Source organism: Eutrigla gurnardus (assembly GCF_963514095.1).
Source record: "Eutrigla gurnardus genome assembly, chromosome: 12".
NCBI lineage: Eukaryota > Metazoa > Chordata > Actinopteri > Perciformes > Triglidae > Eutrigla > Eutrigla gurnardus.
Window position 1 is genome coordinate 4,626,728 of NC_139926.1, and position 26,661 is coordinate 4,653,388.

Consider the following 26,661-nt stretch of genomic DNA (forward strand, 5'->3'; position numbering starts at 1 on the left):
AATACGCGTCTGGTGTGAACAGGGGGGCAGCGGACGGCGCGCGGTTTTTGTCGGCGCGCTGCGGCGCTTCCGCGGCACTTCCGCAGCCAGTGTGAACCCGGCATTAATCCTCCTGAACTTTGACATGCTCATCAGCACAGCGCAGCTGGCTACGGGAGGAGACCACCCCTTCCAGGAGGTCTTGGTCTGGTTGTTTTGGTCCGCACCCGAGTGCGATTGATGTGTTCACACCTTCCCAAACGAACTGCACCAAGGGGGGAAACGCTCCAGGATTCTATTCAACGGAACTAAACAAGGTAGGTGTGAAAACGCCCTAAGGCCATTCAACAGCCACCTAAAGGGATTCAAATTCCATATGCTTCACACCGCAGATGTATTACAAAGCGTCAAGCAAGGAACCTGGTTTACAACCATAGACCTGAAAGATGCATATTTTCATATTCCAATTGCGCCTCACCACAGGCAAGGAGGTCTTACCAGTTCCGGGTCCTGCCGTTCAGGATCTCTCTGGCCCCCCATACCTTCACAAGATTTGTGGCTGCAGCCCTGGCTCCACTTCAAGGCAGGTATGAGCATCCTTCCTTACCTAGACGATTCGCTTATCTGTTCCCAGACAAGGGCAGAGGCACTAAGGGACTCAGCCCTGCTAGTATCTCACGTTACCAAGCTAGGATTCATGGTGGATTTCAGGAAGAGCTCCCTAATCCCCAGCCAGCAGACGGTATTCATTGGAATTGAGCTGGACTCTCAGAGGATGAGGGCAACCCCATCTCGGCGGTGGGTAGACAAGATTCTCCTACACATAGTGCAATTCAGGAGAGGCAGAGCTCCGACGCTCAGGTCCTTCTAGGCGCTGCTGGGCATGCTTACAGCAACTTCCGCCATGGTCCCCCTGGGCCTTCTTTCTTTGAGACCCCTCCAAATTTGGATGAACAGGCTTGGGCTGCATCCAAAACACCACAGACCTGGTAACAGTCACCACCAGTTTCCTGAGAGGGTTACAGCCATGGAAGAAGCGTTCATTCCTGACTGCCGGGGTTCGTCTAGGGTCCATTCCTACTCGCAGAGAAGTGGTAACGACTGACGCATCCCTGGGGGGCTGTGTGGCAGTGCAGAACTGCCCAAGGCTCATGGGACCCTCGACAGGGGGAGCAATACATAAACGTGTTGGAGCTACAGGCAGCTGCTCTTGCTCTCAAGCATTTCCTGCCAGTCCTAGCAGGGAGACACGTCCTTTTTACGAATGGACAACATGTCAGTGGTTTACCATACAAACCACCAGGGGAGCACAAGGTCTCTAGCATCACTGAGGCTGATTCAGCAGCTACTCTCATGGGCCTACCCTCGGCTATTGAGCCTGAGGGCGATGCACATCCCAGGCACACAGAATGTCACAGCGGACTTCTTATCCAGACAACACCCCAATCCAGGGGAATGGAGGCTGAACCAATCCAGGGGAATGGAGGCCATCTGGCACCAATGTGGAAGAGCAGGCAACTCTCAAGCCACGACACACTGCCCCCTCTGGTTTTCACTCAGGGAGTCAACAAGCCCTTTGGGCCAGGATGCACTGGCGCATGGGTGGCCCCAGCGGCTCATTTATGCATTCCCCCCACTCTCGCTCATACTACCCACTCTAGAGTGGGCCACAGGGTGTTGCTAGTAGCCCCAAGATGGCCAGGGAGAGTCTGGTTCCCAGTGCTATACAACCTGCTGGACGGACAGCCATAGCATCTCCTTCCCGGGACTTGCCTCTGGTACTGAAAGCACTGTATCAGCACCCGTGCGAACCTCTTGAGTGGTCAGAACTAAGATGGTTGTCTTTGAATACTGCGTTTCTCCTAGCCATGTCATCGGCTAAGAGAGTAGGGGAGCTACACGCTCTGTCTGTCGGCCGGGAGTGCCTTCAATGGAGTCCCAACGGCGCAGGAGTAACCTTGTGGCCAAACTCTTCATTCTTGCCCAAGACCTTCTCAGCAATCCAAGCAAACCAGCCGCTCAGTCTGAGAGCATTTGAGCCCCCAACCCAAGAGGAGGAACTGGGGCAGGGTTATACTCACCTATGCCCAGTCAGAGTATTGAAAGCATATATTGAAACGATCGCTGGATTCCGGCAGTCAGATTCATTATTTGTCTGCCACACAGGACAAGCGCGAGGCCAGGCTTTGTCCAGGCAACGGCTATCCAAGTGGATCGTGGAGGACAATAGTGGCCTTCCGATTCCACCTCGCGTTCGTGGTCACCCAACTCGGAGTGTAGCTGCGTGGTGGGCAGTCCTAAGCGGAGTCCCACTTTCCGACATATGTACGGCAGCACCATGGGCATCGACTTGCACATTTGCAATGTGGCCACGAACCCCTTGCACATGTCTGCTGCAACTCAAATGTTGTATGAGAATCTTGGCATACTTTGCAGTTATAGGTACTTGTAAAATTGAAGATTCTCATAAATATCTTAAAATGTTTTTACCAGTTAGTATATGCTCAAAGACAAATGTTATTAATCTCTGGATATATACCTTGTTCATAACTTGATTGTTGGCCTTAGCCAACACCATGGGCATGTCTTCAGTGGTGAGTTTGAATTTGAAGTTGCTCGGGTGTTGACGATACTTGTGCTCACTCAGGGCGTCGCCAGCTTTCTTCACTTTTTCAACATCCAGTGAACCTATAGGCACCCATCCGACACCCTGCATCATCTTCAGGTCCTCCTTGTACACAGCCTGCACAAAACAAACAGGGTTTATCATGGTGAGACATGTTCCAAAATGTTAAAACATATCTAGAAAAAAGGATTCACACTCACGTCACTCTGAATGTCGTATGCATGTCTGGCCTGGACCACATCAGTGGAGTCTGGCAGACAGGTCCAGTTGTGGAGGCGAGTGATGTAGTTGGCGTGGTTGACCTGGATCTGGTTCTTCTTGGCCAGCTCGAAGGCCAGCATGTCCACGGGCAGGTGGAACTTGGTCTTGGACTTGTTGAAGTCCTTCTTGTACAGGGCATCACTGGCGATCTTGGCTGAGTTGAGAGCCAGCAAGAGCAGAGGGTCGTCCTGGACGCAGCGAGCTCCAATGTGGTGACCCACCTGCTTACGGTATCCTGTGTGGTACTTGTACTGAAAAAGGAAGTGTGATAGTTTTCGTGACCATCTTCACAGTGACATACAGTAGGTAGGAGGACAGACAGGAGCACAGAACTTACATCACTAGCAATGGCGGTGGAGGCTTTGGCAGCTAGGACTGCAATGGCGTCACCACCAACATGATGGCCCTTCTTCTTAGACAGCTCATTGTCCAATTTATACAGTTTCTGAAGACAGAGAGAGAGAATATACATTTTTTAAATAACATTTAACAAAGTAAAGTATGCTAATTATTAGTAATGCTATAGTTTAATTGAATTTAAATTGAAATATTAACTAATTTAGTAGTTAAATTTAGCAATGCCTTTCAAATGTATTGTTGCACATGGTATATCATTGAATATGCTATAATAAGCATTTGTTAATAACCAAAATATTTATAAAATCTCTATAAATAGATTAGTGCTGTCAATATTAACGCGTTAATTTTAACATACTTTATTCTTAAGAAGAAAGAAAGCGATTAATTGCGATTAATTAGGGCAAATTGTGCAATTAATTAGTTAAATTTTTTTAATCGATTGACAGCACTAAAATAGATATGTAATAGGGCCAGATATTTTAATGCTTATTAAATTATTTAAATAGATAGTTCATACTTGGTCAGTAGTTAATAATTGGCTTGTTAACTGTCTAAAAATATTATTTGGGTGGATATTATACAACTGATAATTATAAAACTGTTAAAAGGTTAATAAATACTTTGTAAAGCATAGATTAATATTATTATTTATATCATTTTACATATGTTTTACGAAAAATGTCTTAAGTTTTTACAAATATTTTAGAAATCATGAGCAAATATTTAATAAAGTACATAAAATGTTATAATATGTGCTACAATAAACTATTAATAAATAGTTTACTAATGTCATAAAGATGTAATTTATTGCATATTACAAACTTTTAATGATAAAATAACATACATTCTAGCATTATTAATAATTATTAAACATTATTCTAATTGTAATTTAATTCTTAACATTATAATAAGTATTCATTTCAAAGTTTATATAAAGTATAATGTTCAATCGACTATTAATTTACCTTTTGTTAATGTAGATTATTACAATGGTTATTGTTTTCTTTTTAATTAAAAACCCTGACAGTTGTGTGTAAAAATGCAGATCCCACACTGTACCTCACTGTAGATCTTCTTGTTTCCTCTGGCAAGAACAATGTCCATCGCATCTGGCATGATGTGGATGGAAGTCTTGTCTTTCTCCCAGGCATTGATATAGGATTGCTAAAAACAAAATACAGTTGATGGCTTCATATCTTCTAACGTCATTGCCAGAGAAAAGATATTTGTGTGTTAGTTCTATCCAGTACCTTATTCATAATCTGGTTGTTGGCAGAGGCCAGTGCCAGATCCATGGAGTGCATGTCCTTAGTGAATTTGAAGTTGCTGGGAGCTTGACGGTATCGGGACTCACTGAAGATGTTGCTAGCTGTTTTTGCTTTCTCAACGTCAAACGATCCAATAGGGACCCATCCTACTCCCTTCATAAAGCTTGCATAATCACTCTTGTACTGGTTCTGAGGGGAAATACCAACAGAAACCATTTTCCTTCACAATAGAGCACAGCTATGGTCACATCGAAGTGTAAACTGGATTTTGGCCCTCTAAAATAAATCAAATATTAAGATGATTAGTGAGGCTACATACATCACTGATGATGAACTGCATGTTGCGAGCTAGTTGCAGGTTCATGGCATCGGGCAGGAGGGCGTAATTGTGCTGGATCTTCCTGTATCCAGCCATGGTCTGAACAGCAGAGGAATGCTTGGCCTGGACCACACTCATCATGTCCACTGGGGTGTGGTACTTCAGCTTGGCCAAGTGGTAGTCCTTCTTGTAGTTCTTGTCACTCTGCAACTTGGCCACCTGCATGTAGTGGACCAGCAGAGGGTCGTCCTGGATGCTGCGGTGGCCAACATGGTGGCCTCTGGCCTTCTCGTATGCCAGCTTGTACTTGAACTGTAACAGCAAACAAATGCTACGTCATTTACCAGTTTCCTTTTGGCACCTACTTAAGATTTAGTCCTCGGTTGTGACCAAACCCTCTTTCACTACCGGCTACTCACACTGAGTTCTATGTTGAAGACTATATACAGTAGGGGCAGCTGGGCTGAGTACTTTGTGACTCTTTGTGTTGATGCTCTACTTACATTAAATATATATTTTTTTATAGATTACTGCTCTCTCTTCTGTCTCAGTCAATTTTACTTCAGTGCAATGGATGATGGTATATAATGCTTGGTTAGTGACCTTTGGTTGACTTTTAAAGATGAATTGTGGGATTCTTTAAGTCCACTATATAGGATATAATAATTTTTACTATACACTGAGACAGCACCCCAACATGTTGAACTCACTTTATAGTGACTAGAGAGTGATTTCGGGTACAGCCTGAAGTCTTTAGACAAAAAGGCTCATCAGTTTTGGTCATATTTTATAGTCATAGTTTTAGTCTAGTGTTAGTCACCGAAAAGTCATTACAATTTAGTCAACTTTTAGTATTTTTAGTTTAAATGTTTTCTCTCTTAATTTGGTCAGGTTTTTGTTTTTATTTAGTCACCTTTGTACTGTGTCAAATGTCCTTTTTCATCAAATAATATTGAATATTTCTGTCAATCTAGTCCAGCCAAAACAATAATTTTCTCGTTTTGGTCAAACTTATTTCACATAAGATTGATCTTATCATAAATGATAAAACCATGTGTAAATTAAGGTTGTGAGTTAATCCGCCTGCCCTCATGCAAAAATATGCGTGAATCAACCACCTGAACCGACCTGCAACAGACAAAGTTCTGCCGCCGATGCCGGGTGTGATGTGTGTTTGTTTGAGGCAGAGGGAGTGGAACTAATACTACTTTTCAGCTTTTTTATCGTCATTGAGTGTTTGATATTGTCACCGTCAGTGTTTAATGATGTTGCTGCCGTCTCATCATCGTCTCGTCAGTCATGAGAAAAAGGTTGTCGACGAACATGTTTCATGTTTAGTTAAATTTTTTAACAAAATTAACACCGTCAATGACAGATATTGTACTCTTAAAATACTCATATACTGTATGCATTTTTACGGATGTATTGTAAACGATGATTTCATACAGGAAATGTTGTCTTTTTATAACTTACATTGCTGGCAATGTTGGTATTGGACCTGGCAGCCAAAATTGAGATGGCGTCTGGTTTGAGGTTGTAGCCCTTATTGGCCATCTCCACAACACCGGCTTTGTAAAGTTTCTGTGAAAGTGAAAAAAAAAAAAACGGTTTACCATTGATCATGATCATGATTAACCAAGCAGTTGATTTATGGATTTCACATACATTGCTCATGGTGAGGGCGTTAGCCTTGGCCAGGATGATCTCAGGAGCGTCTGGCATGACATGGACTGTCAGTTTGTCCTTCTCCCAGGCTGCAGTGTATGCTTGCTGTAAATAAAGACAGATCAATGTTATGAACCACATCACATTTTATATGTAGTGACAAGTACAAGCATGTTGGGACATGCTGCACCTTGTTCATGATCTTGTTGTTGGCGGTAGCCAGAGTTAAGTCCATGGAGTCCATCAGCTTGCTGAACTTGAAGTTGGATGGATGAGTGCGGTACCTATGCTCACTCTGAATCTGACTGCCAACTTTAGCAGTCTCAACTGCAAGTGAGCCGATGGGGACCCATCCAAGACCTCTGACGTAGTTGTTCCAGTCAGACTTGTACTCACACTAAAAAGAAATGCAAGACCTTGTGAATCAAGGAATCATCTTTATAATGGATATCATTGTTGATGTTTTAACTCTTACATCACTAGTCTGGATGTTCACATTGCGACACCGTTGCAGGTTCATGGCATCGGGCAGGAGGGCGTAATTGTGCTGGATCTTCCTGTATCCAGTCATGGTCTGAACAGCAGAGGAATGCTTGGCCTGGACCACACTCATCATGTCCACTGGGGTGTGGTACTTCAGCTTGGCCAAGTGGTAGTCCTTCTTGTAGTTCTTCTCACTCTGCATCTTGGCCACGTGCATGTAGTGGACCAGCAGAGGGTCGTCCTGGATGCTGCGGTAGCCAACATGGTGGCCTCTGGCCTTCTCGTACGCCAGCTTGTACTTGTACTGTAACAGTGAATAAATACTTGTTTTGCCTTGTATGACGGTTGCAGTAGAGGATTTGGTAGAGGAATGTATTATAACTTACATCACTGGCAATGTTGGTACCGGATTTAGCAGCCAAAATTGAGATGGCGTCTGCTTTGAGGTTGTGGCCTTTATTGGCCATCTCCACAACACCGGCTTTGTAAAGTTTCTGTGAAAACATAGAAATTCATATGAATAATAAAATACAATAAAATAATATAAATGTATATATTTGCATTTCGTATTTTAAGTACTTTAGTCGCTGTCGGACCAATAGGTCATATCTCCATATTTTGGCATTTTAATTCTTTTTCATAAATCAATACTTGGTCACCTTTTACGTCTGTCTGTGGGTTTTTACAAATATTTAAGCAATAAAAAGCATTAAAAACAGCCTGTGACTAAATCTCATATCTCCAGCGGATCCTCAAACCTCATATCTCAACCCCGCCTCAATCCAGGAGGATCCTGATCAGATGTTGTATCAACTGGCCCCTTTAGACGAGAAGAAGCAGTGGTTCTACTCATGCATAGCAAATTGAGAGCTTCGGGCTCCTGTCTGAGCGGGGGGGTTATGAGGGTGAAGCACTTGTCATATCTGTACTATGCTCTACTGCTGTCTGCTGTACTGTATTGGAATGTTTTAGAGTATTTGTTTTGTTTTGATGTTTTAAGAAGTCATCAGGTTGTCATGTTTTAACTCATGTTGTATTGTTCTTTGTCTCCTTGGACTGCTGAAACCTGTCTGCACAACAAATTTACACTCAGGTACAAATAAAGAAACCTAACCTAACCTACTCTGAGTTCCCTCCGGATGTCTGAGCTCCTCAGCCTCTCCGTAAGGCTGAGCCCCGCCCCCCGACGGAGGAAGCTCATTTTGGAAAGCTTGTATGTGCGACCTCATTCTTCGGGTTACGGCCCAAACCTCATGACCACAGGTGAGCGTTGGAACGTAGATGAACTGGTAAATCAAGAGCTTTGCCTTCCGACTCAGCTCCTTCTTCACCACACCGGTCTGGTACGACATCTGCATCACTGCTGACATCACACCGAACCGCCGGTCCATCTCACACTCCATTTTACCTTCTCATACTTGAACTCCCTTGTTTGAGGCAGTGACTCCGACCCAATGTGGACATTTGCTGGCCAAAAACCTTTTCACCCGACAGCGACAATATACATTTGTGTAATATAATTGAATGCCTCACATTGCTCATGGTGAGGGCGTTAGCCTTGGCCAGGACGATCTCAGGAGCGTCTGGCATGACATGGACTGTCAGTTTGTCCTTCTCCCAGGCTGCAGTGTATGCTTGCTGTAAATAAAGACAGATCAATGTTATGAACCACATCACATTTTATATGTAGTGACAAGTACAAGCATGTTGGGACATGCTGCACCTTGTTCATGATCTTGTTGTTGGCGGTAGCCAGAGTTAAGTCCATGGAGTCCATCAGCTTGCTGAACTTGAAGTTGGATGGATGAGTGCGGTACCTATGCTCACTCTGAATCTGACTGCCAACTTTAGCAGTCTCAACTGCAAGTGAGCCGATGGGGACCCATCCAAGACCTCTGACGTAGTTGTTCCAGTCAGACTTGTACTCACACTAAAAAGAAATGCAAGACCTTGTGAATCAAGGAATCATCTTTATAATGGATATCATTGTTGATGTTTTAACTCTTACATCACTAGTCTGGATGTTCACATTGCGACACCGTTGCAGGTTCATGGCATCGGGCAGGAGGGCGTAATTGTGCTGGATCTTCCTGTATCCAGTCATGGTCTGAACAGCAGAGGCATGCTTGGCCTGGACCACACTCATCATGTCCACTGGGGTGTGGTACTTCAGCTTGGCCAAGTGGTAGTCCTTCTTGTAGTTCTTCTCGCTCTGCATCTTGGCCACCTGCATGTAGTGGACCAGCAGAGGGTCGTCCTGGATGCTGCGGTAGCCAACATGGTGGCCTCTGGCCTTCTCGTACGCCAGCTTGTACTGGACCTGAAAGAAAAAGGAAATGTTACCTGTAGATGACTGTCAAAGCAAAAATGTATCAAAATTGGGAAAAGTGCGGAATAGATTCATGATAAACATACATTACTGGCGATATGTCTGCCCTGCTTGGCATGCAGGACAGAAATAGCATCAGGCTTCATGTCGTATCCCTTAGCAATATCTTCCAGCCACTTGTGCCTGTAGTGACTCTGTGGATAAACAGCAAAGTGTTGATACAATGTTTTGTACACAGATAATTAAAACATCATCTCATTTGATTTTCAACAAATGCAATGTATTCTCACCTCGCTAAGGGTCTGGGCATTGAATTTAGCCTGAAGGAACTCGGGACTGTCAGCTGGCAGGTTGTAGGTGTGGAGGAACTTCTCACCTGAAGCCCTGTATGAAGCCTAGAGGCAAGCACAAAGAACAGTAACACCTGGGAAGTTTTGGTCCGGCACACATGAATATTTCAACAACGCAAAGGCGTTACATCGTCTATAAACAGAGGATGTTCTCACATTGTCCAGGGTCTTCGTGTTGGCCAGGGCCAAAGCAGTGTTCATGGCATCAGTCTTGCTTGTGAATTTGAGAGTGCTGGGATGTACGCGGTAGCCATGTTCAGCCAGCGCGGCATTAGCAGTTTTGGCCTTCTCAACATCCAGAGAACCAATAGGGACCCATCCTACACCTTTACTGTAGTTGGTGTACTCTGACTTGTAGAGATTCTATGGATTTACAGAGAAAAATATGTTCAAAATGCACTGTACATCATCACTGCACATTAGTGTTGCACAGTACAAAGATACGGGAAAAGTATGGCGATACCCTGCATTAAGAAACAGTACGTTAACCTGTTTTATTGCCACCGGTTCTGTTAGTTTGATGGTGTTTTAATGAGAGTCGTTCCTATGAGGTAATAGGTTATAGGCGATGTGTTAGCAGCTCTGCTAGAGGACTGAATGGATCGGTTTGAACTTTGCTGCAGTCAAAACAAAAAGTCCAGGTCCAGGATTTGGCGAGTAGAGCTAACTAGAAGGATGGAGTCAACAAATGAAGTTAAAAGAATATTAAAAAAGGACACATACTGCTCTCCGCCTGCACAGTCCTGCTCTGAGCTGGTGTCTCTATCAGCAGAACTCCATTAATAAATAACAACGTGGCTGTAATTCTCAACCAAATGTTCTGATAAAATTAGACTCACTATCTGAATCTGCCCAAGCCTCTCCTGTAATCCACCAACAAGCATGTGACATGTTCTCAGTAACATGAATTGCACAGAAAGGAAAAGCAGTCCGACAGTGAGAGTGAACACCACTTACATCAGACTACTGCATACCATATACATTTTAAGTTCCATGTTCTGTCATATATTTTTGCCATATCGTTTCAGTATCTGTATTGAAATATTTTGGCAGGGTATCATATTGAAGTCATAATGTTGGCCTAGAGGCATCACTACTGTGCATATTGTTTTGTAACTGTGTCTATAATACATACATCACTCTGAATCTCCATCATGCCGCGGCAGCGCTGGACGTTCAGGTTGTCAGGCAGAAGCATGTAGCTGTGAGGGATCTTCCTGTATCCAGTCATGGTCTGAACAGCAGAGGCATGCTTGGCCTGGACCACACTCATCATGTCCACTGGGGTGTGGTACTTCAGCTTGGCCAAGTGGTAGTCCTTCTTGTAGTTCTTCTCACTCTGCATCTTTGCCACCTGCATGTAGTGGACCAGCAGAGGGTCGTCCTGGATGCTGCGGTGGCCAACATGGTGGCCTCTGGCCTTCTCGTACGCCAGCTTGTACTTGTACTGTATAAAAGTAACACATTAGCTGTGAAGAACATCACTGAATTCAGTAACATTTGAATAGTATTATTATGAGCACAATCACAACTTACATTACTGGCAATGTCTCTGGAGCTTTTCGCTGCAACAATGGGAATAGAATCTTCCTTCACATGGTGTCCTTTGAGCAGATCTTGACGATGAGCATAGGTGTAGTAATTCTACATGAAGTGATCATCGGTGTTAGTTTACAAATATGGCAAACCTTTCATTTCTATATACACTTTACATGTGCACAGAAAACACTCGAGATAAATCTGCAACTGACCTGGCTGATGTTGACGGCGTTGTATCTGGCTTGCATCAGGTCAGGGGCATCAGCAGGGAGATGGTAGGTGTGCATGAACTTCTCTCCACTGGCCTTGTACTCTTTCTGCAGAATCACAATGAAGAGATTGGTTTATGTCTACTCTGGAAAATAATTCAAAGACTAAAATCATGAGATTGATATTTGAGCAAATGAATGCCTGGTTCAGACTACAGGACAGTAGTGTCTCTACGATGGTCAGGTCAGGTGATTATAGAGTCATAAAGTCTTGTCGTAAACTTGGCCGAGAGACATGAAGACGCCATGTCGGTGTGTGCTGTCATCCCTCCTCACCAGGTTGCTGCAGTACCTCTATTTGTTTGTTCTGTTTTCATTCTGTCGTTGTAGTCCCTCGCTTAGTAAAAGAAAACTTTCCTCTTTCTCTTCGCCATTGTTTACAGTTGTTTACTCTGTGCTCCTATAGGTCAAAGTGACGGCAGTGACAGAACATAAAATTAGATCATGCTAGACTTCCTGTCATGATGGTGTGAGGCGTCCCATGTGGGTCATCGTCTCCTATGAAACACTCCACAGACTAAAACCTAAGACTGTGATCCTCATTTGAGCCGACGTGGCTGTTGGGCTGGAATCAGGCTGATATCAGGAGTCTGAACCAGGCATAAAAAGTAATCCTGTTTGCTTACCGTATTCATGATCTTGGCATTGGCCTTGGCCAGCTCCATATTCATGGAGTCACTGGTACTGGTGAACTTGAAGGTGTCAGGGCGCTGGCGGTACATATGCTCATTCAGAGCTTTTCCTGCTGTCTTGGCTTTTTCCACATCCAGGGAACCAATTGGAACCCAGCCAGTTCCCTTGACTGAGGTATCATAATCCTGTTTATAGCTATACTGAAAAGTAAAAGAGAAAAATGGAAAGTATCACAACTGCAGAAACAACATCTGTTAGCCAAGACGTAAAGGTTTACCCACATTATGACACAAAAGTCCATAAAAGGAAAATTAAACTTACATCACTTGCATTGTAGTTCATTTTGCGAGCGAGGTCCAGACTCATTGAGTCAGGCATAAGCATGTAGTTGTGAGGGATCTTCCTGTATCCAGTCATGGTCTGAACAGCAGAGGAATGCTTGGCCTGGACCACACTCATCATGTCCACTGGGGTGTGGTACTTCAGCTTGGCCAAGTGGTAGTCCTTCTTGTAGTTCTTCTCACTCTGCATCTTTGCCACCTGCATGTAGTGGACCAGCAGAGGGTCGTCCTGGATGCTGCGGAAACCAACATGGTGGCCTCTGGCCTTCTCGTACGCCTTTTTATAGTGGACCTAGAGGTGAAAGAGCAAATATTATCTCTAATTATATAAATATATATTTAGAATAAAAAATGCAAAAAGAAGCTTGTTAAGCTCGGTTTGAGTTTGAGCATGAAGGTCAGGAAACTTACATCACTTGCAGCTAGTCTGGCAGCTTTGGCAGCGACAACAGGGATGGCATCGGGCCTCAGGTCATAACCTTTAGCAATCCGTTCCTGCCAGGCAAGCTTGTAGTAGTTCTGAAATCACAGATTGCAGACATAAATAACAACAACAATGACATGGGCACTGACTAAGTTTGGCGTGAATCCACCACATATTTCGGCAAGGCAAGGCAACTTTGTATAGCACTTTTCATACACAAGGCAGACTCAAAGTGCTTCACATCATAACATGTCATACAATAAAGTGAAAAATAGAAGAATTAAAAGAAAATAAAGGCATTATAAATCATTATAGATAAAGGCAGGATTAAAATGCATTACAGAAAAACAAGGAGAATAAAAACATATTTGCAATACAATGGACAATAAAAAAAAACGCAGACGTTTAAAGATTTAGCAGAAAGCTAAGTTGAACATTAAAGTTTTCAGTCTAGTTTTAAAAGTGGTCAGAGTTGGGGCAAGTCTTACATCTTCAGGAAGTTTATTCCAGCTATTTGTTGCATAGTGACTAAATGATGCTCTCCCGTGATTGTTGTTTACTCTGGGAATCACTAACAGATTGGTCTCAGAAGATCTTAGTGTTCTAGAAGGCTTATGTAGTGGGAGCATATCAGTGATATACTTCGGCCCTAGACCATGTAGTGATTTATATGTGAGCAGGAGGATTTTGAAATCAATCCTCTGACATACAGGGAGCCAATGTAAGGATTTAAGAATTGGTGTAATGTGCTCACATTTTTTGGTCTTTGTAAGAACTCTAGCTGCAGCGTTCTGAACAAGCTGTAGCTGCCTGACAGTGTTTTTCGGAATACCTGCAAGGAGACCATTACAGTAGTCTAGCCTACTAGTAATAAAGGCATGTACAAGTTTTTCTAAGTCTTGAGCTGACATGAGCCCTCTAAGTCTTGCTACATTTTTGAGGTGATAGTAGACTGATTTTGTTACTGATTTGATGTGACTGTCGAAATGTAAATCAGAATCCATAACAACCCCAAGATTTCTGGCTTTATTTGAGGTTTTCAGGGACAGAGAGTGAAGGTGTTGAATTACTTTAAACCTTTCTTTTTTAGCACCAAAAAACTATTATCTCAGTTTTGTCGTCATTTAGTTGTAGGAAGTTTTGGCACATCCAGTCTTTGACTTGCTCAATGCACTGGCACAGAAGATCTATGCGGCGATAGTCGTTTGGTGATAGTGCTACATAGATTTGGGTGTCATCGGCATAGCAATGGTGGTCAATGTTATTATTTTGCATGATTTGTCCTAGTGGGAGCATGTAGATGTTGAATAATGTCGGCCCCAGGATTGAACCTTGGGGGACTCCACACGTTACATTGGTAGGTTCTGATACAAAGTCACCAATGGAAACAAAATAGTTTCCTATCTTGTAGATATGACTTCAACCAGCTTAAGACTGTGCCTGAGAGCCCCACCCAGTTTTCCAACCTGTCCAAAAGTATTGCGTGGTCGACAGTGTCAAATGCAGCACTGAGGTCTAATAGCATTAAAATTGAAGTTTTGCCAGAGTCTGTGTTAAGACGGATGTCATTTACAACTTTAATAAGGGCTGTCCTGGTGCTATGAAAAGGTTGAAATCCTGACTGGAAGTTGTTGTGGCAGCCCGTTGAGGCCAGGAAGTGATTTAGTTGTTGGAGGACAACTTTCTCAATTATTTTACTGATGAAGGGTAGATTTGAAATTGGTCTGTAGTCGTTGATAATAGAGGCATCTAGGCTCCGCTTTTTTAGAAGAGGTTTAATGACTGCAGTTTTGAAGGCATTTGTGAATGTGCCTGATTGAATAGAGTTATTAACTATTTGCAATACGTCTGTTGATAGGCAGTCAGCTACAGCAATGGAGCTTGACATTCAGTATCACAAACAACCTGACATGATCATCACACATCTCCATCCTGGACAAAAAAAGCTTGTTAAGAGGGTAAAATTCCCATGCCAAGTTCTTGTTAACTTTTACAGAGGAGCAATAGGAAGTATCCTGACTGGAAGCATTACAAACTGGCATGGGATTCTTGTAAAAATGGGACTACAAACAAAATGTTATCATGCCACCCTGTTGCACCAGGACAATACATTGAACCCTAAACCTTTAGTCTCATGTTTCTAAGTATTTCCATCATTGACTATGATTATTTACTTGGCCTTTCATCTGTTAAAGGGTCATTCCGTGTCATTTCATCAAATGCCTCCCCTGACCATCTCAGAATGTCCTGAATAAATTCAAGTACAAAGACACACTTGTTAATAGGACAAATCCAAAATATTAGGTCTCTACTGTCAACAGTTCTCTCATGAAACATCATTGAATGAAGGGTAGTTAGACGGTTTTTGGCATCATACTCTGAAAAGCCATTTTTAAACAGCAATATCTGGAAAACTATCTCACCTAATAGCCTCCAGACATGAAATATCAGGGGTGTAGCTCAATGATAACCTAGCATGGTAAGTACTTAAAATGTGGCTTGTTGAAATAAAGTAGTACATTTGAAGAGTGGCTGAGCTCCCATTTTTGCAGATAAAAGACTTCTATCACTTCTGCCTCTATCTCTGGTGTTAGCTTAAACATTCTACAAAATACGGTTTCTCTCAGATGATTAGTTTCACAGATATTAAGGCTCAAAAATGGAAGTAAACACATCTTTGCCCAACTTCAGAGTCATATTCCAAAAAACTGACAAGTATCAGGTCCAAACTTACTTTGTTTGAAAGATCATATTCTTGTTAAAATCATATTAAAAAAATGGGTGTTTTGCCTCAATTTGTCGCAGTGATTTTTTTTAAATCCTGATATTGGTGGGTTTTTTGTGGCCGGTTTTGGTACTGCATGTCCTAACAGCCTACCAGTAAACATCACAGGAGGGCAATTCAATTGTGTTTTTTACCATTTACCAAAGACTTATATGTGACTAAATGCTACTGATAAATTTAGCCTTACGAAAACATTAAAATGTAGCACAGTTATAGTTACAGAGGCAATAAGTCCTTGAATGTGAGTTAAACATGCTGAAAGCAGCTTTTAATGTCTTAAACCATGAACAAACATAGCATAATATTGAAGACTGTACATTTAGTCATACTTTAAGTATATAAATTACACAACCAAATCAAATAATAATCTTAATTTGAGCATAAAGATTTTACATTACAGTAGAAAATTCTCCAAAGTTTGATATTGATTAACAGTTTGTCTCTATGCTCACTATGAGGGATCACACATTTTTCATCTTTTAAATCCAATTCCTTCATCACATTCATTAATCTGGCAGTCACTTTAGAAATTGTCTAATGTACATCTCTGCTCTGTTGTGCTCATCTTTTTTGATGGCATACATGCGCCCAGTTTCTGTAGAGGGAACGTCAATCCTTGCAATTCTTGCAGTGCACATTGCACGTCTTCTCTTCTTGGCCAGTAGAAACTCTTGGCAGGGCCATGTGGGTGCATGAACTGAACCAGTGCATCTTCATCTGAAACATCTCTGATACTTCCTATCCACCATTTCTGATCATACACACAACTCACATATTGTCTCATAGTGAGCATACAGAGAAACTGTTATTCTATATCAAACTTTGGAGACTTTTGTACTGTAATGTAATATCTTTATGCTCAAATTAAGATTATTATTTGATTTGGTTGGGTAAATTATATACTTAAAGTATGACAAAATGTACAGTCTTCAATATTATGCTATCATGTTTGTTCATGGTTTAAGACATTAAAAGCTGCTTTCAGCATGTTTAACTCACATCCAAGGACTTATTGCCTCTACAACTGTGCTACATTTTAATGTTTTTGTGAGGCTAAATTTATCAGTAGCATTTAGTCACATATAAGTCTTTGGTAAATGGTAAAAACACAATTGAATTGCCCTCCTGTGATGTTTACTGGTAGGCTGTTAGGACATGCAGTACCAAAACCGGCCACAAAAAACCCACCAATATCAGGATTTTAAAAAAATCACTGCGACAAATTGAGGCAAAACACCCATTTTTTTAATATGATTTTAACAAGAATATGATCTTTCAAAAAAAGTAAGTTAGGACCTGATACTTGTCAGTTTTTTGGAATATGACTCTGAAGTTGGGCAAAGATGTGTTTACTTCCATTTTTGAGCCTTAATATCTGTGAAACTAATCATCTGAGAGAAACCATATTTTGTAGAATGTTTAAGCTAACACCAGAGATAGAGGCAGAAGTGATAGAAGTCTTTTATCTGCAAAAATGGGAGCTCAGCCACTCTTCAAATGTACTACTTTATTTCAACAAGCCACATTTTAAGTACCTACCATACTAGGTTATCATTGAGCTACACCCCTGATATTCCATGTCTAGAGGCTATTAGTAACAGATATACACTGTAGAAATTTTGAAGGCCACAGGTGAGATAGTTTTCCAGATATTGCTGTTTAAAAATGGCTTTTCAGAGTATGATGCCAAAAACCGTCTAAACTACCCTTCATTCAATGATGTTTCATAAGAAAACTCTTGACAGTAGAGACCTAATATTTTGGATTTGTCCTAATAACAAGTGTGTCTTTGTACTTGAATCTTTTCAGGACATTCTGAGATGGTCAGGTGGGAAGATTTTCAGAAATTTGATGAAATGACATGGAATGACCCTAAAGCTATGGTCTACGATTTGGAATAAAAAAAATCCATTCAGTCTATCAGCCGTAGGCCTGCATAGAAATTGACCAATGGGAGCCATTGCTTCGGAAAGCTCCCATTGGCTTGTATCCTCCATCCAATCCCCTCGTCATCCTGCCTCATCGAATCGTGGAACACTGAGGGGAGGGGTTTGGTTGGGGGGGTGGGATGCTTTTTTCAAATCTGTCTCAGAGGCTCAACTGATTTTCAGAATGTAGACCAAAGCTTTAATGCTTTAAAATTTTGTATTTGCCTGCTGAACTTTTTAAACAATATTCCTGGGGATTGAGCAGTGATGAACTCTGACCCTGCATTGGGTAATGAAGGACTCCAAATAAACCACATTGAGTTGGAAAGTTGGCAGCAATGACATATACACTATATGTATATAACATCATATTCAGGTGCAAATGAACTTGAACAGACCAAAATGACTGCTTTAAAGTGGAGATAATATTTGAAGTGATCTCTCTGTGTGTCTAGGCCTTACATTGCTGATGTTGTAGGCGTTGCACTTGGCCTGGACGAACTCAGGGACATCATGAGGCAGAGAGTACTTCTGATGGACCTCCTCCAGACCTCTCTTGTAGAACCGCTGCAAGGCAAGAAAGCAAGAATCGCAGTCACATGTGTTGTACTTAGATCAAAGAAAACATTTGAAAAATATTCTGTGAGAAAGATTAATTAAATTAAAGAGTAACTAAACCCCCAAACGACTTGTTTTTCAGCTGAAAAACAATAGAATGTTGATTGATTCAGGTCCAAATCTTGTATTTTTTGTTGTAATGAGTTATAAATGCGTAGGTCCTAGTGACGTATATGGAGGCAGCTTGAGTCATCATCGAAGGTTTAGTTACTCTTTAACTAAGAGAGTGATTGTAGACTCACATCACTCCTCTGAAGCTGGTTGACTTTGGCCTGCATCATGACGGGGTGGTCGTCAATCGAAGTAAAGGGGATCTTGTCTGGGTGTTGTCTGTATTTTCTCTGCAGGAAGCAAGTACATTACACTAGTTAGTAATGACATAACAGTCAACTGAAGACGGAAGCGTTGCTGTTGTGCACATACTTCACTCAGGATGTCAGTTGCCTTCTTATTCTTCTCCACGTCCAAAGAGCCAAAGGGGATCCATGGGCTACCTTTGGTATAGCTGTTGTAATCAGACTTGTAGTCATTCTGTGAGGCAGAAGAAAGATCAGATTATACATCTCATAATAACCATGTAGTTATATATTAGGTTAAAACGGTGGTGTAAAGTCTGTCGATACTCACATCACTCTGGATGATGTTGGCTTTCTTGGCCAAGTCCAACAGCACACTGTCAGGGGGAAGGAAGTACTTGGTGCTGATGCTCCTATAACCAGCCATGCTGGCAATCCCCTGGGACTTCTTGGCCAAGGTGACTGACATCATATCCAGTGTTGTATGGTACTTGGTCTTAATCTTTTCATAGTCTTTTTTATATTCACGCTGTGGAGACATCAGTAATAGATTGTTGCCCTCTTCTCAGCTCCAATAAATGAGTATTATAAAGGAAAAACCAACACCACCTTTTATGAGGATGTCCAATCAGTGTTTATGGTAAATGGAGATCAGATGTCAACCTCTGGGTTTGAAATCATGAGTTTCTGGTCTCAATCTCTAGTTTCAAGTCTTCTTCAATCCAGCATGATGTTCATTTAGCTGTGACTGAGTAACATTTGTTTAAAAGTACAGTGTTTTAAAAAGTTATTTCTTTTTAAAACACTTAAAGGCAGAGTCATTTGGAAAAACCACAGAGACTTTGACTTTGAATGCATCGCTGAACCAAAAAAGTCCCGCCCCCTTCGTTCAGACCTCCAAACGAGTGCTCGAGATCAGCAGAGTGAATCAGGAAGTAAACACTGACAACAGGCAGGACGTCCAATTATTTTCTCTTTTTTGATTGGATGGGGTTTTTACAGTCCTGCCATGGCCACAGATGTCACTTTTAAAATGTTTTTATGGCAGAGCATTTAATAAATTCATTGCTATCGGTATGTTACGAGGATTTCAAATAATATAACGGAAAATGTTTCTGAATAGAATCACCTACTCAACCTTTAACTTCTTTGAAAAATTAAACAATATAAATTATCTGTAAGACTTTTTTTAAAGGTGTCCATCCAACGCTATGATTGGCAAGTCTGCATCCAAGGGGCGGGACATAGCGAAGGGTACATTGAAGCAATAAATTCCTCAGTGCTGCTATATTGACTGAGAAAGCTTCAGACTTCTCCTGGCAGTGCCAGGATGTACCAGGATGCATTGCTCATAGGTTGGGGTTCCTTTTACAGTTTGAAATACAAGCGAAGAGAGTTTGTTGTTTTTGAGTGACATCTATAGCACAACACACACAAATCAGAGCCTGACACTAGGAATAGAAGCCTGCAGTTCTTTGTCTCTGCTGTGCTGGATGAAGAACAACAGATTTGAAAATGTGTTGCTTCAACTGACAGCGTCATCAACACTGATTGGACATCCAAATAAAAGGTGGTGAGTTTTCGCTTTGAGTGACATGAAAGTGATTTAGTAATACAGAAAGCTAATGACTTACATCACTCTGGATTTTGGCCACATGGACGGAGTGCAGGATCTTGGGGTCGTCATTTATACTGAGGGCTCCGACCATCTGTCCCTTGTTCTTCTCAAACTCCTTCTTATATTTAACCTGCAAACAAGAGTAAATGGGGAGCACTCACTACACTGAGAGAAGAAAGAACCCGGTAGTAAAAGTAATAGAGAGAAAAATAGACTGAGATCATAAAGGTTGATATCGTAGCATACTCACGTCACTGGCTATGTTTGTGTGAGCCCGGGCAGCAAGGATGGGGATAGCATCGCCACGGATCTCAAACTTTTTCGCTTTAGATTTCTCCCAATCGTACTTGTAACAGTTCTGCAAGGAGAGAATCATTCAGGAAGATAAATACAAAACAAAGCTTTTCAAATTCTGTGATGGCTAAAACTGAAAAGTAGAGGAGTTACTTACATCACTGAGGTTGAAGGCGTTAACTCTGGACTGGATGAAGAAGGGATAGTCTGGGGGCAGACAATTCTTAAACTTTGTGTCCTCATACTTTGCCTTGTAGTTCAACTGCAAAAAGAACAAAGTGATCATATTATGTTTAATTTAATTTCTCGTTTTCATTGTTCATTTTTGGTCTATTTAGCTTCCATAACATGCCTTCTGTCAGACTAGTGGAACGAAATCATCCAAAATACACATTTGGCTGTTTATTTGACTATATATTATAGTATTTGCGTCTGTAGATTTCTCCTAAATTCACAAGTAACCATTAGATGATGCTTCATTTGCATATCTTAACACATACATACACCAAACTTTACAGATTCATTTCTGTCTATATTATGAAGGGTTTTGCAGATGGCGTCCATATATGGGTCATAGGCTGATTTATGCTACATTTATCGCTAAAAACATGGCTTTATGACCTGATATTCCTGATCTATGAGTGATATAAAGAGATATCCAAAATCCCTTGCCTCCAAAATGTCAACAAAAATCATTTTGAACCAGTCTTTATCTAATGTTCATAATTCTGTTCTGTCTTCATGTAGGTGATGAACTGGGGAGGTTTCACGGAGATATCTGAGTGAAATGTTTTACACTATTCACCTGTAGCTTTCTGTTTTATTTGACTTTGTGTCACAGGGGGGCAGCAGTGTACTAGCTGGAATCTATCTGAGACCCCCCCCCTCCCCCCTCAGATCACAGGGTTTATTCTGGGCCAACTGAATGCTTGTTGCTATTTATACTTCAGAGAGATGGCTCTCCAGTTTCCATGGTGCCCACAGAAAGACAGCTGGGCTACAGTAGTGGATGATTGGGCACATTAAAGGTGATCTGCATATCGAGGAGAACTTGATCTGGAACTTTAGCTGTTGAGAGCAGCAATTTCAGTCAATAAATGGAATATATTTTAAAAGAAAACTGACGTTAACAACAACTTAAACGAACCACTTATGAATAAATAAGTCATATCACTCCAATTTTAGCATCACTGCGCTGGTTGTCCATTACATTTAGAATACATTTACACATATTATTAATTACCTACAATGGCATCCATGATCTGACTCCAGATTATATTAAAGAACTATTAAAGAAAGCATTTTATAATGATTTAAATGATTGGATTTCTGTTACAATCTACATGTTTGTCCCTTCAAATGAGCTAAACTTGGCCAATCTTTGACCGTTTTTGAATTTTCACTTGTTTCATTAAATACTGTGTTAATTCTGTATGCTAACAGGACAAAATAATGAGCCTAAAAGGCGTTTTCCCATTATTCCGTCACGTCTTATTTCCTTTCTATATTACTATTTTATGTTTTATTTGAAACACCATGAATATTATTGTCAAGTCCAGTCAGTTTATTTATGCAGCACATTTAAAAACAACAGGAATTCCAATTGAGGCAGGCGGATTAAGATCTGCCTCAATACAAGATTGCAAAATGAAAGACGTAAAAATGTGTGTTAAAGACAACAATATATAATGTAATACAATAAAACCATTAAAGAAAGATAAAACATATTAAATTGTACTTATATATTTTGCCCTTATACTTTGCTTTATACGACCTCTTATATTTGCATCTTTTTGTCGTATATACATGCTCATTTCCTTCACTTTATCTCAAATGTTTTAATAAAAATACATGTCTGTTAAGTCACTGAATGAGGTAACAATGCCTACGGCCCACTGATGAAAGTACTGCAATATATCTATATATTTTGTAGTGTTATGAACTAGGACTAGTTATATTAACTATACACTCAATTCACGTGGGTTTCTGATTGTATGTTATTCATTTATTTTTTATTCTATATATATTTTAACCTGTTAAGGATTTGTTTTTACTTAAGCTTGCTATACAATCAATATTAAATACAATGAAAAAATATAAAATACATAAAATGAAAATATTTACTATCATATGTATGTGAAGTATATAATTTCAATGTCAATTCTAATAGATTTTGTATCAGTACTAGGAGGAGCGGGAGGTGAAGTCATACATACGTCACTCAGCTGTTTGGCGTTGATGGCGGCTTGAACCTGAACCGGCGAATCCACCACTTGTGTAAATTTCACCGTGTCTGGGTGTTGCCGGTACGCTTTCTGTGAACCATTAAGATAAAACATTTGGTCATGCACACACAGTATAACATACCAGCAGAATCTGTTTTACTGAAAGATGTATTCTACTCACATCACTACACTTCTCAAGCTTCTTCGAAGCTTCGTATTCAGGCGTAATTGTTTGAGGATAGAAGCATCTCGTCTTAATGTCTTCATATTCAGCTTTGTAAAGTTGCTGCAAGGTAAAAGAAGAACATTGTGCTATAATGAAGTATTAAATAAACACCAGTGATTTGATGTAGAAAAATGAAAATGCACGATGATTTACCTCATTCTTCATTTCCTCAACTTTCTGGCAGTGAAGCATGAAGACATCTTCGTAGCTGCCGATGTAGTGGCCCTTCACCTCGTTGTCATACTTATCTTTATAATGTCTCTAAAAATGCAAAATAAATCAAATGTATATATGTTTTAAAAGTAACAACAATAATAGCATTGGTTTGTTTTGACTTGTAGATTATTCTTACATCAGTGAACTGTTTAAGTACGGAGTCCATCTGAAATTTGGGCGTGTCACAGTAGTTGATGCTGGAACCTCGGGATTTCTCATAGTTGGCCTTATATACTTTCTGCAAAGAAGATACAAAACAAATGAGCAGCAGAAAAATCACATATAAATCATGATCAGTAACTCAAAAGTACACAAACTAGATACACAAATCATCTCACCAGCTGACAACACCGGCTGGTCCGTATGACTTGATTCAATTTAATCATCTTTGTGCAAAAGGTTACTACAAGTAAGTTCCACATATTTGAGTTAGCACCACTAATATGGCAATTCACTTGGAGAGGCATCATGCGAAGAAAACCTGCAGCCACCTCGATCATCAGTCATCGATTAACAAGAGTTATCGTCAAATTCATGGACTGAACATCTCAATCCTTCACAGCAAACAAACAACTTCCTCGTTACAGAAATTAAATCCCGTCTTATCTGTTTAGGATGACATTTGGTGCTACAGAAACATGATTCCTGCATCCATGTGGCTCCTCGGGAAAAATCTAATTAGTTCAACTTTAAGTCCAAATAGACATCCATCCATCCATCCAACCAGTCTATCACAGGGCTGACATGTAGAGACAGACAGGTAACCAGTCTATCACAGGGAGACATATAGAGACAGACAGGTAACCAGTCTATCACAGGGAGACATGTAGAGACAGACAGGTAACCAGTCTATCACAGGGAGACATGTAGAGACAGACAGGTAACTAGTCTATCACAGGGCTGACATGTAGAGACAGACAGGTAACCAGTCTATCACAGGGCTGACATGTAGAGACAGACAGGTAACCAGTCTATCACAGGGCTGACATGTAGAGACAGACAGGTAACCAGTCTATCACAGGGCTGACATGTAGAGACAGACAGGTAACCAGTCTATCACAGGGCCGACATGTAGAGACAGACAGGTAACCAGTCTATCACAGGGAGACATGTAGAGACAGACAGGTAACCAGTCTATCACAGGGAGACATGTAGAGACAGACAGGTAACCAGTCTATCACAGGGCTGACATGTAGAGACAGACAGGTAACCAGTCTATCCCAGGGCTGACATGTAGAGACAGACAGGTAACCAGTCTATCACAGGGCCGACATGCGTGTACGAGAATGAGATGGACGTGAGGTCACGTGACCTTTGACCTCACTGGCACAGAAGCATAAGAATCATAGGAGCTGAGCTTACAGAACGATAGAAGCATCCTGACTGAGGGATTTCCAGAGTTAGGAATCTGCAATAATGGCCTAAATGCGAAATAAGTGGCAGCAGCTGCTGTTAGGTGTGTATGGGACACACTAGGACTGCACACCTGTTTGCCTTTGTAATAATGCCACATGGACCTTTCAGGTAACTCGCCCCCTTCCTCAGCTTGTATTCATTACTACACCCAGGTAAGGTTTAAACTTGGAAGCAGCAAGTAGTACAACACATATACTGTATACCCACAGAGGGAGCCAACACCTTTCCAGGCAGAGTCACAAGATTCACATCGTACAATGCTCAAATATGAAAAAACAATAAGTCAGAAAAAAACAAGACTACAATGTAAAACCATCTGCTTCCTCATCACACACTCTGAGAAAATGGCCTGGGAGTGCGCTGACGTAGTATGAAGACTGAAAAAACCCACATAAGGTGGATGGGACAAACAAACACAGGACTTTCACCCAAACCACGAGGTTTATCCGAAACCTAAGCAAGTGTGTCTGTTTGTATTGACAACGTTAACATGGGTGTCCTGACCTCGGACCGAGGACAGGTGGGACACCAGGAGGTGGACTGGTGTTTACATGGATGATGCTTGGTGCTCAAACAATGTTTCCCTGGTCGGCCATGTTGTCTGCCCGGAGAGTTTTGTTGCTACTGTTTACATTCCTTCTGATGCTAATTCAGGAATGATGCACTGGTTTTGTTTCGTCTTGTTTTTCTTTGGAGCAAATGAGCTTCACGTGCATTTCATTGTGCATCGCTGTGTGGAGACAATAAACAATCTTTGAATTCTTCTTCACTTGAGATAAGATAGTTATTCCATAAAATGAAGTTAGATTTCTTCTATCTTTGTGAATTTAGATAGGAGAAACCGATATTATCATATGTTTCTACTCAGAATATCACGTATGATTTTTTGTGTGATGGAAAAAGCTTTTCACTGGGGATACCCACGTCACTGAGGATGGTGCCGGCATATCGGAGCTGTCTGAGGAGAGGATTCTCAGTGGCGGGCAGCGTGTTGTAGTCAGACTCTGCTTTCTTCTTCTCGTATTCCTTCTTGTATTGGACCTGAAAACAGAAACATGGAGAACAGCGTGGATGAGGTTGAGTCACACCGACATCATATGACGTGACGTCAGTGAAGTCAGTCGACAAAGCGCGTGTCATTGAAATGATGTTTGTTGGATATGTTGCTACAAGGAGCTCAGTTTGTGTCGTGACAATGAACCGAATGTAGATCTCTCGGTCATGCAGTGCATGTGTGGGCACACATCCCTGCGTCAGTGTTGACTCACACTCTGCTCTGAGACGCGGGTCACCTCTCTGTCGTGTCTTCCACATGAGATAGGACCAGTAAAAATACCCTGATACCAGCGAGCGTTTGGGTGAACTCACCTCACTGGCAGCAACGCGAGCCTTCTTGTTTGCGTCATAAACAGGCGTGTCTGTTTGCATGAAGTAAATTTGGTCTTTCGTGTCCTCGTGATGTTGCGTGTATCTTTTCTGAAAGGAGAAAGGGGTCAACAGTTACATGCAGAAAACAGAGTGATCCCATTCTGAAGATGCATGCAGGAGTGAGCTCTTACATTGCTGAAGTTTTCCATCGCCACCCTGGCCGTGGCCACGTCGAAGTATGGCGTCTCGCACCATTGACCCTTCACATTCTTATTGTAATCTTCCTTGTATTTGAGCTGTGGAAACAAATGACAAACATCAGAAGAGCAGTTTGACACGTGAACAAGCTTGTTGTGGAGTAAATGATGTCGCAGACAGAGAAACGTATTCGACGTGTTACAGTTCTGTTGGATGACTGACTGGAATCCTGTCATTTTGAAGCTATTGTTGGCCTCTCCCATCCAGCTTAGTGTGGCCAGTAATACCAGCGAGCAGCTGGACAGTTATTCCTAGCAGTGGCCCTGTTTCCATGAGGTGTTTTTGTAAAACTGTATTTATAGATATTAAAAGTTGTGCACAAAAGCATTGAAGCCATGTGATATTTAACAGACGCAAAGAAAACTGTACCTTCTCAGAGAACATTTCCATAGTAATCTTAGTAGGCATAATATAATTAAAGAAACTTAACAACAAACATTGGAATAGGTTTACAATAAATAAATATATTATACGGTAAATAAAATATGCATCCAAATGATAAGTCCAGGCTTAATGGAGCTTGTACAGTTGAGGGCTTAACACCAGCTTTCGGTTGATGAAATTAAA

The 26,661-nt window shown here is 41.3% G+C and overlaps 1 protein-coding gene across 1 annotated transcript in view; it reads right to left on the reverse strand.

Annotated features, from left to right (window-relative positions):
• neb (nebulin) overlaps window positions 1-26,661 on the reverse strand; it is a gene marked incomplete at its 5' end in the record, with an annotated part of 95,054 nt that overhangs the window by 61,619 nt on the left and 6,774 nt on the right. The window contains 37 exons of the mRNA XM_084023114.1: window positions 2,519-2,722; window positions 2,806-3,117; window positions 3,204-3,311; window positions 4,286-4,390; window positions 4,477-4,683; window positions 4,814-5,125; window positions 6,287-6,394; window positions 6,479-6,583; window positions 6,669-6,875; window positions 6,954-7,265; window positions 7,348-7,455; window positions 8,495-8,599; window positions 8,685-8,891; window positions 8,970-9,281; window positions 9,377-9,484; window positions 9,581-9,685; window positions 9,797-10,003; window positions 10,776-11,087; window positions 11,177-11,284; window positions 11,392-11,496; window positions 12,075-12,281; window positions 12,403-12,714; window positions 12,834-12,941; window positions 18,022-18,126; window positions 18,420-18,518; window positions 18,601-18,708; window positions 18,805-19,002; window positions 20,108-20,221; window positions 20,342-20,449; window positions 20,543-20,647; window positions 22,602-22,700; window positions 22,792-22,896; window positions 22,990-23,097; window positions 23,189-23,290; window positions 25,393-25,509; window positions 25,837-25,944; window positions 26,028-26,132. Of these exons, the coding sequence (XP_083879240.1) occupies window positions 2,519-2,722; window positions 2,806-3,117; window positions 3,204-3,311; window positions 4,286-4,390; window positions 4,477-4,683; window positions 4,814-5,125; window positions 6,287-6,394; window positions 6,479-6,583; window positions 6,669-6,875; window positions 6,954-7,265; window positions 7,348-7,455; window positions 8,495-8,599; window positions 8,685-8,891; window positions 8,970-9,281; window positions 9,377-9,484; window positions 9,581-9,685; window positions 9,797-10,003; window positions 10,776-11,087; window positions 11,177-11,284; window positions 11,392-11,496; window positions 12,075-12,281; window positions 12,403-12,714; window positions 12,834-12,941; window positions 18,022-18,126; window positions 18,420-18,518; window positions 18,601-18,708; window positions 18,805-19,002; window positions 20,108-20,221; window positions 20,342-20,449; window positions 20,543-20,647; window positions 22,602-22,700; window positions 22,792-22,896; window positions 22,990-23,097; window positions 23,189-23,290; window positions 25,393-25,509; window positions 25,837-25,944; window positions 26,028-26,132 (5,865 nt within the window). The remainder of the gene's footprint in view (window positions 1-2,518; window positions 2,723-2,805; window positions 3,118-3,203; window positions 3,312-4,285; window positions 4,391-4,476; window positions 4,684-4,813; window positions 5,126-6,286; window positions 6,395-6,478; window positions 6,584-6,668; window positions 6,876-6,953; window positions 7,266-7,347; window positions 7,456-8,494; window positions 8,600-8,684; window positions 8,892-8,969; window positions 9,282-9,376; window positions 9,485-9,580; window positions 9,686-9,796; window positions 10,004-10,775; window positions 11,088-11,176; window positions 11,285-11,391; window positions 11,497-12,074; window positions 12,282-12,402; window positions 12,715-12,833; window positions 12,942-18,021; window positions 18,127-18,419; window positions 18,519-18,600; window positions 18,709-18,804; window positions 19,003-20,107; window positions 20,222-20,341; window positions 20,450-20,542; window positions 20,648-22,601; window positions 22,701-22,791; window positions 22,897-22,989; window positions 23,098-23,188; window positions 23,291-25,392; window positions 25,510-25,836; window positions 25,945-26,027; window positions 26,133-26,661) is intronic.